We start from the raw sequence: 15,130 nt of genomic DNA on the forward strand, positions 1-15,130 counted from the left end.
TCCCAACCACAATTGAGGGAGAGAGCCAAAGAGCATGTTTAAGGTCACTAAGACCACACATAGCCTGCAGAGTCCTAGCAAAGTTTTCCTCTACTACCCAATGCTGCCTTAAGACCAAGAACTCTCTCTTGGGGAGGGGCTGGCCAAGATCAAGGTGTCTGTTAACTAGCCCCCAACTAGCTCTTATAAGCTTGGCCCTATTTCTCTAGGGCTTGAATAAAATGGAATCATAGCCATTTTAATAAAATGGAGTCAGACTCATTACCTTCTTTCTTTAAAAAAAAAAAAAAAGCTAAGGGCCTTGTCCAAACAAATGTATTAACTTACCCTCCTCTTATAGTCACCTCTGTTTTCTTAGAAATGTTTACCTGTGGAGAAACCTTCTGAGTTAACCCAGAATATTAACCAGAAGTTTAAGGTGGCCCTTGGCATAGTGCCTAAGGCTTCTGACTGTAACCAGAAGGCTCGCAGGTCAAACCCACCAGCCACTCCTTGGAAGGAAGATTGGGCAATCTGTTTCCATAGTGATACTACCTCGGAAACCCAAGGAGGGGTCACTATGAGTCGTATCATACTTGACGGCAGTGAGCCTGGTTTTTATCATTCTTGTGGGTCAGTGGAAAAATAATGCCCTTTGCCACGGAATATTAAGAGAATGGAACAGGAAGGAGAAAGAGGGAGAACTGGGGAGGCCCAGGATTAAAATAGGAATAACAAATACAAACACTAACTCAGTTTTAGGGGCAAGGGGGGGCATCAGAAATAGAATTTGGAAATCCAGGCACAAGTTATATCCTGAAGAGATGGTGTCACATGTTGACAAAGGCTTTAGTTTTTCTTACCTACCTTGAGTCCACATTCTACATCCATTTCCCTTTGCTCCATTCCTCCCTCCTGCCTTCAGCAACTACATGGAGGACCCATTGCGTACATTAAACTCATAAAATTCAGTGGGTCTGTTGCTTTGACAAATTTTCAGATACAACTACCAGCTATCTTTTGCTGATTTCTTCTAAACTGACTTATCTTATAATACAATTACTTTTGGTGGGAGTCAGGGTGTAATTTTCTTAGGTTCAGCTCTCCACCACATGGCCTACCAGCACTGGTCAACATTTACAATGTCGGGTATGATGAGTTGGTATAGGAAGTAACTAGGTCAACAGTTAGCAACCATGCTATGAAGGGACTGAGTGGTTTGGGGAAGGGGCGAAAGCAGAAAGAGGGGAGACTTAGCTTTGCCTTCCATTAAATCTGTGGAGAATCAGTTTTATCACATTCCATCCTTTGTTTCCTACAGAAATTAAAGGGACAATGGGAGGAGGAGTGGCATTAGGATTAAGAGCATGGTTTAGGAGTCAGTCAAGCATCATGGGCTTGAGTCCCAGCTCTTTAATTTACTATCTTTGTAACCTCAGAAAAGTTTCTTCAATGAGCTTAGACTCATCTGAAAGTCACAGAAAGGAGTAATACCTGCTCTGGGTTGTTCTGAGCATTAAATGAATCCACATGTGTAAAACGCTTTCCATGATCCCCCAGTAAATCCTCAAAAAGTAATAGATGGAAGTAAACCAAATAATTCTCTTTGCTGTTATTAGCTACTATCCAGTCAGCCCAACACATGGCAACCCTGCGTACATCAGGCCAAAATGCTGCCCACTCCTGCATTATTCCCAGAGCAGTTGTGGGTTGAATCAAATAAATTCTCTACTAGTCAGGTAACAATCTGATCATTGTTTCCTCTACCCTACAAAATGAAAGTAGGGATTGAATGTGTGTGTGTGGCAGGGGAGAGATGGGAGGTGGAAGGACAAGGAAAGGAAGAGGTGGTAATAAAAGGCTAAAGTAGTTCAGTATCTTTTTCTATTGTAAAATACATGAGATGTTCTTTTCTGTATTTAGCAATCATTTCAGATTAGCCATATTATGAAAAGGAAAATGGAAAAACAGGTCATCATCAAGTCTGAGAATTTCGTACTCCACAAAACACTGTTCCACCTCCTACTTTGGCGAGTAGCAACTGGGATCTTAAAAGCTTGCAAGTAGCCATCTAGATGCAACAATGGGTCTCTCCTTGTCCAGGGCAAAGAAGAATGAAGAAAACCAAAGATTCATGGAAACAATTAGTACTGGTGTCTGGTACACCATACAATCCACAGCCTATACAACTATGAGACCACAAGAACTAGATGGTGCCCGGCTACCACTGTCAACCACTTGGAGGGGGATCTATGTAGCAGATCCTGGATAGAGAGGGAAAACAATGTGGAACAAAACTCAAAATCATTTGGAAAAAAAAAAGGGGGGGAGGGACCACGTTTGCTGGTCTGATAGAGCCTGGTGGAACCCCTGACACTATGCCCCCTGGCTGCCCTTCAGGTCTGGAATTGAACCCATTCCTGTGGCTTCCAGCCAAACGAAAGACAGGTATATGAGTTGACCATTTACCTGAGGTAGATACACTCCTTGGAGAGAACAATCATGGGAGAAAGAAGGGCTGTTCAGGCACAGGGAGACAGCTCAGGGAGCAGGAGTGCATGGAGGGATGGACACAGGGAAGAGGACATAGGGAGGAAGTGGGAGGGGAGCTGTTCCATTGTGGTAAATTGTAGTCAATGTCATGAGACAAAGTGTATGTGAACTGTTATATGGAAAGTGAATTTGCTCTGTAAATTTTCACCCAAATCACACACACACAAAAAGAAATGTTTGAGAATTTCAACACTTCAAGCTCCTCCTCTCCACTTCTATCTCTATCAGGGCAGTTTCACTGAACTGTCAATATCTTGCACATTTGTCTGTTTAGTCACCATTACAACACTTTAGAGATGAATTAAGACCTATATGAAAACACATGATTATTTCATGCCTTGACAGTCTACCAAAATTGAAGCCTGCAAATCTTTCAATAGAGGAAGTCTATCAGCATTTTTTCCAAAGAATAAATGTTGTGTTCACAGTGTCAGCATGGCTGTCCATCAGAGATTTTGGTCTGGAATGTCCTCATTAGTATGTAGGGGTGTGATATAAACAAAAAGCATGCTTGGGGAACAGAATTTTCAACTTTCAATAAAAGGCTCTTCTCCGTATTGCTCCACCAGCACAGCCAATTGGCATCTTCTAAAATCCTCTCCAAACTCAGTTCTCTTTTTCTCCCCTCTTCCTTTGATAGAGTAAATTCAGACTAATATTAACTATGCATTTACGTTGAAACCACTAGTTTGAGAAAATAAAAAAAAATACTCTTCCTTAAAGTAGCAGAATCTCAAACATTTTATAGTTAATGAACTCACTGCTCAGTCAAATGGATGATTCATACAATTATGGGGACTGGTCGGAACTTGTAAAAAGTTGGCTGAACTGGTTTATGCAGACTTCTCAAAAGGTGTCCTTCCTTAGCCTTAGCAAGGCATTGTTTTGGTATTTACAGCTGGACTCCATGATTATATGTCTTTTTAGTATGTTACTTGATAATAAAAAAATGAGAAGTAAATCGTGCTTTGTTTTGTTTTTCTGAATTCAAACCATTTTTATTCAGACTAAAAGTCAAGATTTGGGAAAGTAGGTAAAGGATCACCTCAAAAAAAAAAGACCAAACTCACTGTCGTGGAGTCAGATCTGACTAATAGCGACCTCTCCTTGAGTTTCTGAGGCAGTATCACTATGGAAGTAGATTGCTCAACCTTCCCTCCGAGGAGTGGCTGGTGGGTCTGAACCCCAGCCTTCTGGTTACAGTCAAAAGCCTTAGGCACTACGTCACCAAAGCTCCCAAAGGATCACCTAGGGGTTGAGAATTCTGGCTCTGATGGTAGATTCACTGGTGTTCAATCCCAGCTTTGATCATTAATAGGTAGGGTATCTTGGGCAATTTCGCTAGACCTTTCCACACCTCAATTTACTTATGTGTAAAATGTTCAACAACACAAATTTGGTGAGGTTTTTATGTGAATTAAACTAGACAATATCTGACATTCAAATCATGTTAAGCATTTATATCATTTTATTAATATATTTCAAGATATGAAATATTAATGTAACTGTTTGATGGTATAATTAGCAAAGCTTCTAATTTCATATGTCCTCAAATTCCTAATAAATGTGTGAGAATGATCCTGATGCCAGAAAGCCTCATCACAGGAAGTCTTTTGCTAATAAAACGTGGATGAAGAGGGGCTCTTTTCTACAAAAGTCCCCTAGTTTTCTTTTCTACTAGGTCCCCTAGTTTACCAAGGCTCAAGTTCCCTTTTTCCCCAATTCCCAGTCAGCATTACAGATCTATTCTGGGCACACAATAGGCTCGAATAAATATTTTGCAAATTAGCACACATGAGCTCTAAACTAAGGACCTTCATACAGTCTCAACAAATTCTAAATCTCCACAGAAACATCTTTATGAGGAAGATAAGGTAATAATATCTTTCTTCAGTCTATAAAGAAAAAATCTAAAGGCCAAGTTATTAAAAAATGTCAACTAACTAGTGAAGACTTTGAGCCCAGAGCTAAGATACAGGCAGAGGACTTGAAACACTCACAAAGCTACACATAATACTATTATCTCCAGGAAATGTTCCTCACTTTTAATAGGGAAAAAAGAAAGTTCCAACAGAAAGCAAAAGAGGCCTTACTGAAAGAACAAATAAACTAGGTAAAAGAATGAGTACAGGGTGTTATCACAAATTCAATTATGTTGCAATAACTAAGTAGATAGTTTAGATTTTTAAAAGCTAAATAATATTACCACAATTACTGAAAATATTTCCCGAACCTTTACAAGAATTTGCAAGGTTATGAGGTGCCTTTACAAACCACATTAGTGGTGTTTAACAAAGAGAAAAACTGGTATGCCTTGAGTCAAATATAAAATTTTACAAAATAAAAAACAGAATTAAATACAGCAAAGGATGGACTACTATTAGTCAAAGACCATTTAATTAGTACTTTTTAAGATGCCCATCAGATATCCAAACTCTACAGGATTACAATATAAAATAAACACAATAAGCTTAAAACCTAACACATTAGGGAGCAAACTGTAACACACTATACATAGACTTTATTTATTTCTTAAAAGTTTGCAACTCTACAAATAACTAACAGTAGCAAAAAGAAAAACTCATATGAATGGACTACAGTCAAGGCCAGAAATAGTTCCTATTTTAGCAATAACAGCACAATACTATGGGCAATAATGGAAGGTAGATAAATCCTAGAAATATTGAGAAATCACTCACACACACACACACACACACAATTTCCCAGCATTTTTTTTAAAAAAAGGCCTTTTGCATAAGTGAGCTTTTGAAATAAGCCACAACTATTCCTAAAGAAATAAATATGGGTGATTGATTGATACTTATTTGGAGCCTAGCTTTGAAATATTCTCATTCATGGGTATTCTTAAAACAATGCACTAATTTTTTTATTCATCCAGTCCTGATCTGCACACCCTAATAGTTTTAGAACAGGTGGGAATAGTGACCTGCTTTCTCAACCATTATATCCTACAGACATCACTAATTTGATGCTGAGAAAATTGCACATAATGAGCCAGAGATTCAAGTTCATGATTTTTAGTCGGCTGCACTCTTGTTTCAGCGAACATGGTCTCCTTCCCCTGCCCCCCTCCATCACCCCTGCAGCTGCCTCTTCATGAACTAAACTGACCAAACATGAAATCAAAGGAAAATTTTTTAATATTTTCTGCAGGCTTACTTTTAAGGAGGATCGAAATTAAGCTACATCTTTAAAAATATTTTATTTTCTTTCAGCAATTTTTTAATATTTAAATAAATTATAAATACCAAAGAAGTTAACCACTTAAGAGGCTTTCTCAATAAATACTTTAGAAAACAATCAGAGGCATGATTTTATAAGCACTCAGTGTTTTTACAAAAGCATAGCTTATATAATTCAGTGAATTTTTAAATATCCCAAATTCTGTTACATAATGATATTGCTTTCCAGAGCTTTTATGTAAAACCCCTTTGAAGGTTTAGCAGAATATAGATGCTGAGCATAATGAAAACAAACAAAAAAAACCCGTTCATAAGAAGACCACTGGAGTAAAAGAATATTAATTTGTCTGCACCAAAATCCAATCACTCCTATTTGCTGTATATCTAATATCTGAATTTCCTCCATCAATTCCAAAAGTATGCGAACATTAGTCTAAATGTCATATAAAACTGAAAGAATTTTAAAATTTTAGAACTAAAGTCACCTTAAACTCATTAATCTACGAACATTAGGTTAACTGATTTGCTGGGTCACTTTGAGATACATAATTTGCCATTACTGTTTGGAGTTTGTTGTTTGTTTTGATTCTCTGTGTTTGTGTGTGTGGTATTATACTCTTACCAAGAGGAACTTTGCCATTTAGATCCTCCCCTTCCCAAGCTGCCATGTTTACTCTCATCAGGAATAACAGTAGTAACAAAGAAACATTTTATGATCAGTTCCAAGCAAAGATTCACTTTTCCACTTGTCCTACTGCAAATGTACTGGAAACACAATTCCCACCACTGACACCTGCCTTCTGAAATAGCAGGGAAACTGAGAAATGGAAGAGTTCTCTTTTCACTGGGGAGAGTGAGCAAGGTGGTTTATGAACTTTACTTTGCATTTCCAGCCTACAAACTGGTCCTTCAACTGGTTCTACTTGCCAGCTCGCTCTATTCTTTTCTCAGTTTCATCCAGGGAAATTTCTGCCCTAGGGATATTTGGTGGGAAAACATATCACTTACCTTTTGTTGATTTCCTTTCCCTGTCTCTGGGTCTTGTAACATACCCAAGTTCCTAGATTTGTTATGAAGAGCAAAAGAGTTACTCTCTAAATGGAAATGATAAAGACTAAGTCACTGTTCAAAGTGTCATGGGCTGGATGTACTCTGTTCAGTCTTTGGACCAGAACTGGGGACACAGCCTTTGCAATTGAGGAAAAAGGAAAACTAAGCAGTTACTACCTAGTTACCCCAAGAAGTGTTACATAAATATTTTTCTTTTTCAAGAAACAGTAGAACTAAAGCATTTTGTTTATTCAGGAGAATCTAGTTATAGTGTAGGAACCCTGGCTGCACAACAGTTAAGCATTCAGTTTTTAGCTAAAAGGTTGGCAGTTCAAACCCACTCAGCCATGCTCTTGGGAGAAAGGAGCAGAGGTGATCTGCTTCTGTACAGATTATAGCCAAAAAAAAACCCTCTATGGGGCAGTTCTACTTTCACATGGGTTCGCTATGACACGGAATTGACTCAACAATAATTACAGTTAGGACCTGTCACTGGCTTTTTGAGGTTGTTGTCAAGTATGTATGGTCACTAACCAAGTTTTCTAGCCAAAATAACTCTTGGTTCCACTTACTCCAGACAGAACTCCCATTTGAACAGACAACTATTCTGACTCTCTAGTAACTCTAATGTCCAGCAGCCATTCACAGCTGCCCTCGGACCTATTCTACAGCACTAGACTTCCAGGATTACACTAGTTCCGGAAGTGTCCTAGGAAATCTACAACAGTGGATAATGGGCCCTTCAAGGCTAGGAAACGAGAAAGAAACACACACCAACAAACACCAGAGAACTATGTGTAATGGTTCACGGCTTGTGCAAAAACCTCAAAGGGGATGAAGGTCAGACAGGGATAATAGGCCAATTTAATTCTGAAAGCACAAGGTGCAAGAAATTTTAATTATGGTCTGCCACTGAAATCACACAAGATCCAATGGCATCTAACTGCAACTGCTCATCAAGGGAGACAAGAGGTGTAATTGTAACCACTGCATAATCACTGTGAGGGTGCAGAGAAGGCTGTCTTCAACTCCCAGTGAGAAGAGGTATTAAGAGCCTCGAAAAATCCAATACACGGAAACAGGGAGATTGCACGTAGCCAAACAGGAGCTGGCAACAACGAAAGGCAAATCTGTGTGTGTGTGTGTGTGTGTGTGTGTGAAGGAGACAGTGTGTGTTTTGAGGATGAGGGCTCCAGAAATACAAAGACCATGCTGTTTAACCCAAATTGAAGACACAAGCCTGGAAAACTCCCGAAGCCCTTTCTGTTTTGTGGATACATACATTGACAGAGAAAAGCATGATTTCCTAACATTTTTCCTTTCTGTGAGGCTTCTGCTCCCACTCTCCTTTGTTTAAAACAATTAACTTGGATGTTACAGTGACTGCAGTACCAGACTCTTTAATTTGTGCCCACCATATCTACTTTCGGGGACAAAACACCATTCACACGCCTTGAGATGCCCAAGCCTGTGCAGTCCCTGCGTCCACGCTGCCCTCGCGCCACCCCCGCCCCTCGCCAGTCCCCTGCAGACAACGCCGAGAGGGCCCTAGCGAAGGAACACCGTGAGAAAGCCCCTCCGTGGACTCACTAAAATTCCGCGAAGTTTAACAAATACGCAAAGTAAAGAAACGGAACCTCTCAGCCGCTGCAAAGTTTGCTGTGAAGTTTGTGCCAAGATGTCCTAAATCTTTTTTTTTGTGGAGGGGCGGGAGTAGTGGCACAAGTGTGCAGAGTCTGGGTGGATGAATGGAGATGGAGCTAGGGAGTTGAGAAGCAGCCGCGAGTTTTTTTCGAATGGAAGGTCCATCTGACAGTCTTCCCCACGCAGACGCCTGCTTGGCTCCGAGGGGTCTGGGCGGTGCACAACAGGGGAGATCTCCTAGGGCTGGCGATGTCGCCGAGGGCAGGGAGCTGTCACCTGCGGGGGCTGCTAGGACGAAACTCTCCCGGGAGTCCAGGGAGGACCAGGGACCCCACACACCAGCTCTAGGGGCTCTGAGAAGTGGAGGAGAGGAGATTCGCGAGAAGGCAGGAGGCCAAAAGCAACACCTTTCGGATGTGCTTTTCCTTTCTGTCCTCTCCAACTTCCCGCGGCGCCAGCCAAGGACTTTCTCCCACTCCACCCCAGCCCATCCGGCCTTCCGGCTCACAGCTTGGACCTGTCTGCGACCACGGAGAGGAAGGTGAGACGAGCTAGGAAACCGAGGACATGAGGATCGCAATCCAAAGTGCAAGGCTCCACCCCACTCCCCCCCGCCCGAGACAACCAAATGCAGCGTTAGACTGCAATGACCAAAACCCTGTAACAGGGCTCCGGATTTGCGCCGAGCGCAGTTCCCTGACTCTTCTGTTGTTCCTAATAAAGTCGATTACGTTGCCCTCCGGGAGCTGATTGGAAGGAAACGGAGAGGAAAAGGGGGGAACGCGGGAAAAAGCACGGGGAGTTGGGGGGGCAAGCAATCAACTTTGTAACCAAGCGCTTCCTCGCGCGATCCGTCGCCATGCTGAAGACTCCCACCCCCACCACCCCACCTCCTTCCTTTCAAGTGGATACTGAAACTAGGCCAAAACTTTTCCCCCTCCTTTTCTCTTAGCCACTAGACTGGATTGTGCCCATGGAGCCCCATGGAGCTCTGCTTTCTTAAGCACAATAGCCGGACTAATTAGATCATAGAAGCAAGGCAGTGATACTGTAACAAGTAGCCCAAGAGGCAGAAGGAAGGGGCCGGAAAACAGAGAGAAAAGGGGAAAAGTTTGCAGCCCTCGCACTTACCAATCAAGCCTCCCACCAGAAAGGCGATGATTTGGAACACGAGCAGAATCCCACCAACAATGCACAGCTTCTTGGTGCTCATGTTTTCTATAATTGCCCCTGCCATTTTTTGCGCCCTCCTTTTTCTTTTCTCCTTAAATGTTCCAGGGTGTGCTTTTGCTCACTCCCCTCTCACGCTCCCTCCTCCTTCGCCTTCTTTCTGGGCGCTGCAAAACTTCAGGGGTGCGGGAACGCGGCGAAGATGGGACCGGGACGGAAGGCGCCCGCACGGATTCCCCCGGCGCGGCTGGCTCGGGCTCCCCCAGTGCCCGAAGCTGTGATTGTGGCCGCTCCGCCGCCTGTGGACGCTTAAAGGAGCAGGGAAGCGGATCACATGACGCCGCCTCCCTCCCTTTCTTCCTCCCTCCCTCTCGCGCTTCCTCCCTCCCTACCTCCCTCTCTTCCTCTCCCGCTAGCTCGCCAGTTCGGGGCTCTGAGCTGAGGCCGGTGCTGCTGCCCAGCTCCCGGCCCAGGCCGACAGCCTGTCCTGTCGGGAGCTGGTATCGTTTGGAGACTGTTGTTGTTAAGGGATATCCCCAGCCCCGCCTCTCTCTCGTTTCCTTTTCTGGTTCCCGAAGTGCGAGATTTAAATCATCTGTGGACAGCTTCTCAGACCTTTAACTTTAGGCAGTGACTTGAGGGAACATTCTCCACCTCCACTCCCAAATGCTAGAACCCTCTTTAGGAAAAACGAGGAGAATTTTAAAAACTACCTAATAGATGCTTATGTTGAAGCGCAGAGATGCAGAATAAAGTGTTAGCTAGGCGTCCTTCTGCGGGGTACCAGTCTCAGTTACTGCGCACAAACTCAGCTAAACCTCCTACTGCGCGCCTTGAGGAACCCTGCCCTCCAGCCAAATCAGAGCAGTGTTCACATTATCCCCGACCCCAATGGGCTTCCAGAGCCTTGACCCTGGTTATTGCCTTAAAGGAAACGTATTTTACTGCTCCATCAGCGTTACAAACCTGGTTCAAAAGTCAACTCATCTGAAAAACCTCAATATAATAGAACGCTGTTGCAAGAACTTGAAATCCTTTCGATGTCAGTGAGTTTTTGGTGTTTGTGAGAACTTGTGTGTATGCGCTGTCTTAGCCACCGAGCTGTAAAACTCCTGGGGGATAGGGACCGAGTTTTATTCATCTTTCTACCCCCCGTGGTGTCTACCAAAGTTCCGGCTCTAGTAGGCCTTCCATAAACTTTTATGGAACAAATAAGTGAATGTGAAAGCAAGCCCACAGTTTGCATTTCAAAAGCCTAAAAGAGACCTTATTTGATTTAGATGCTACACATATTAGGTTGCAATGTTTGTTTGTCTCTTTGGAAGATATATGTGTATTAACTTCCAGTGAAAATGTTGAAAAGGTGAGGGAGGGGCAAGGGGCATAGTGTGTGTGGGTGTGGGGGGGGAGAGGATAAGAGATTTCCTGCTGTGCCTGGGCCTGCTTTTGCCATGTTCCATACACTGGCCACTTGGCCAGTGCAACTTCTCATGTTGCCCAATAGACCCCTGGTTTGGTAACCACCCCTCAACACACAATTTTCACCATCACCACCCCTTACACACCTGGTTTCTTCAGCCTTTACTATCCAGTCCATCCAAATTCTCCTCATTCTTTAAGCCCAAGGAAATATCCTAAATCTATACCAGCCTCCTGCATTCTGTTCCTGAACTTCTATTGCCCTTAGAAAAGATGCCATGCAGACAGAGGTGTTCATTTCTAGTCCCAAACTAGATTAGACACTTCTTAAGGACAAGTACCAAACTTTATGCATATAAAACTCCGTCTACTTGGCATCTAACAGCTCTTAACAGTCCTGTGAATATAAAAACCAGTTTCTGTCAAGTCCATTCTGATTCATGGGATCCCCATAAGTGTTACAGGAGACCTGTGCTCCACAGGGTTTTCAATGCAGATATCCTGGAAGTAGATCACTAGGCTTTCTTTCAAGGAGCCTCTGGGGATATGGGAGCTCTGGTGGCATAGTGCCTAAGGCATTTGACTGCTAACCAGAAGGCTGGTGGTTCAAAGCCACCAGCCCCTCCTCTGAAGGGAAGTGGGCAATCTGCTACTATAGTGATACTACCACTTTGGAAACCCAAGGAGGGGTTGGATTCAACTTGAAGGTGGTAAATTGAGTGTGGGGATATAGTGGCTAAGTTGTTGTTTACTCTTTCTTTCATTCAACGCATTAGCCAACAGTCACAAACTGTGACTTTAGCATTTTCCAGGCTTTCTTTTTAAAACGCTTGAAGATACCAAGATGCCAAGATACTTTGTCTTTACTTTGGAGAACACCAGGCACTATCAGATGTAAAGAAATAGACAGAACTGTTGCCAACAGTAGTAGTCAGAAGTAGTTGACTGGAACCCAAATGAAGGTAGACTATTGCAGTGTGTTTGCCTTCCCTCTTCACCATTTTAGAAATTGACATCATTTTTTTCTCCCCCTAACAGTGGTAGGTTCCAGGGCATCATAAAAATAAAAGTATACCTTTCTCACTTCTCCAACTAGTTACCTCTGAATTCTGTATTCTCATCTCAGCAATCTGCCAACTTCCACATATTAAAGTAATAATAACACCTTCAGGTTAGAATTTCTTTTTAATACCAAAGGATTTTTTAATGTAAGATGGGCAGGATTCAATATCAAGATTTACGCTGCAAAACCAGGCTTACTGGTCTAATGAAGACTGGTGGAACCCTTGAGGCTAAGGCCTTTGGACACCCTTCAAGCATGGAATCAAACTCACCCCAGTAGCTCAACTTTCAGCCAGACAGTAGACAAGACTATCAGGTGAATAATAACAGCAGGGAGGTATGCACTCAATCAGGACAATCAACCTTATGAGATGAAAAGGGCAGCATTTGTCCAGGGATAAAGTTCCAAAGGCAGGAAGGGATAGGGAAGAAGGATGAAGGGAATGGCAAACACAGGGAGAAAGTGGGGAAAGTGCTGTTATATTGTGGGGATTGCAATCAATGTTATGAAATCAAAATGTGTATGAATTGTTAAATGGATTTGCCCTGTAAACTTTCACCACTAAAAAAAAAATAACAATAAAAAGTTTTTTAAAAAATTTTACTCTTCATTTGATAGTACATTTCACTGAAAAAGATGATGTTCCCTTTACTTCAGGTATAATAAATCAGCTCCACAAGGACATCACATTCAGTTGAATTTATTTATTTATTTTAAATTAATAATTCTTCAACCCATTTTTCTATCAATTTCTATAATACACTCCTCTGCTCCCAAACACATTGTTGTAGAGTGACTGACCTAATTCATTAGGTTCCATTTTCCTCATCTGGAAATGAGAGGCTTGGAATAAATTACTGGTTCCCCATCAAGGTGATCCCATTTTGTTGGATCATATTGCCCAAGGGAGCAAAATATTATCGTTGTTGTTGTGTGCCATCCAGTCGAATCCAACTCACAGAATAGAATAGAAGTGCCCCACAGGTACCTAGACTGTCATCTTCATGGGAGGAGATCCTTTCTCCCATGGAGCCGCTGGTTGATTTGAACTGCCAGCCTCTTCATTACCAGCTGAACACCTAACCATTGCACCACCAGGGCTTCTTAAGAACAAATAGACAAATAGAAAACATTATGAATGTTTGAGTTGGCTGCATCTGGGACTGAGTCCTGCCTCTGCCCCTTGCTTTGTGTGATCATACGTGGTTACATATAATCATTTACCCACTCTGAGGCTCAGCTTCCTCATCTATAAAGTGGAGAAAATCATAGCACCTACATCAAGGTGTGTATGCAAGATATGATTATTATATGTTTAGGAATCCTTAAGAGAAATCAACAACCTCATGGTAAAACTGGTAAGTGCTTAGTGCTTTCTCAGCTCTAAAATTTTAACATATTAGTTTTTGAAGTATATTTTAGAAGCCTGGGTGCATTGAGTCTGACAAGGGTGCTGATAAGGTCAATGGCTAGGATTAAACTCTACAACACTCAGTGAATTCTAAACATAGAAAGCTCTGTTCTCAAACTTGTTCCAACCACCAGTTAAAATGCTTGTTTGGGGTCATCAGATAGATTGCCCCAAAGATTGGGATGGTCAAGGATGCAATTCAGTTTTGTCAACAGAAATTGATAATTCTGATTCCATTTCACCAGACTTTAAATTGGGAATATTGAGAGATTACCAGGTCTTTTTCCCTCAGAGATGTAATGAGTTTGAACTATCAACCTTTCCATTAGCAGCCCAACACATGTCCTTGTGACTCCTGTTTTGCCTACAGAAGGTGGTAATGATCTTCAATGAATATATATTGAATGCATGAGTGAATGAATGTGTGAATAAATGGATACCTAACTGAAGGTAGGTTAACTACATCTCTCTTCCTCAACACCTCTAAGAATTAACTGACTATATTCCACTTGGCACATACAACAAACCAGTTAACCATTTGCCCTTGAGTCTATTCCAACGCATGGCAACTGCATGTGTTTCAGAGTAAAACTGTGCATAGTATAGAACTGTGTGTAGGGTATTCAATGGCTTTGACTTTTTGGCAGAAGATCACCAGTTCTTTCTTCTGGGTGGATTGGAACATCCATCCTTTCAGTAGTAGCCAAGTGCTCAACCAGTAGTGTCTCCCAGGGACGCCTATACACTGGATGATATTTTGCATATATAAAAACACCAAATTCACTGCAGTTGAATCGGATCCAAATCATAGCTACCACTCCTGGGGTTTCCAAGGCATTATCTCTACGGAAATAGATTGCCCAGTCTTTCTTCCAAGGAGTGACTGGTGAGTTTGAACCGCCGGCCTTCGGGTTAGCAGTCAAATGCCTTAGGCACTATGCCACTACAGATCCTTGCTATATATATGTATGTATGTGTGTGTGTCTGTCTCTCTCTCTCTCTCTCTCTCTCTCTCTATATATATATATATAGGAGGTCTGGTAGCATAGTGCCTAAGGCACTTGACTGCTAACTTGACTGCTAACCAGAAGGCCGGCGGTTCAAACCACCAGCCACTCCTCAGAAGGAAGGTTGGGCAATTTACTTCCATAGAGATAATGCCTTGGAAACCCCAGGAGTGGTAGCTATGAGTCGGGTCTGACTCAACGGCACATAACAACAACAACAACATATGTATATGTTGTTGTTGTTGTTATGTGCCATATATATATGCAAAATCCATATAGTGTTCTGTCTCCCCAAGTTGCTTGCAAGCTCCTTAAAAACAAGAAGAGTGTTGTTCACTGAGCCTTTGTCTCCCTCACAGCCCCGTTACTTGGCACAATGGAGGACTCAGTGCCTGAATTGAGAAAGCCCCCTTTGGAAGCCAAGGGTACCACATCATTGTTGTCTTTGCAGTAAATGTAATGTAGAGATCTAAAAAACTTGAATATAACTCCTTAAACATCTGATTTACTTCCCAGAAGGACCTAACAACAGTAATAATCTTACTCCAAGGCTTCTTGTTCTCATAAATAGCTTTTATCCATAAATGGCATCCCTGTGACTCGATGGTTGTTGCTATTTTCTCATAGTTAG

At 42.2% G+C, this 15,130-nt stretch overlaps 1 protein-coding gene across 1 annotated transcript in view; it reads right to left on the reverse strand.

Annotated features, from left to right (window-relative positions):
- Positions 1-9,666, reverse strand: part of WLS (Wnt ligand secretion mediator) — a 159,651-nt gene extending 149,985 nt beyond the window's left edge. Inside the window, exon 1 of the mRNA XM_007959377.2 lies at positions 9,561-9,666. Within this exon, the coding sequence (XP_007957568.1) occupies positions 9,561-9,666 (106 nt within the window). The remainder of the gene's footprint in view (positions 1-9,560) is intronic.
- Between the last annotated feature and the right edge of the window lie 5,464 nt (positions 9,667-15,130).

This window comes from Orycteropus afer, unplaced genomic scaffold (genome assembly GCF_000298275.1).
Source record: "Orycteropus afer afer isolate SDZICR_OR568_19922 unplaced genomic scaffold, OryAfe1.0 scaffold00016, whole genome shotgun sequence".
Taxonomy (NCBI): Eukaryota; Metazoa; Chordata; class Mammalia; order Tubulidentata; family Orycteropodidae; genus Orycteropus; species Orycteropus afer.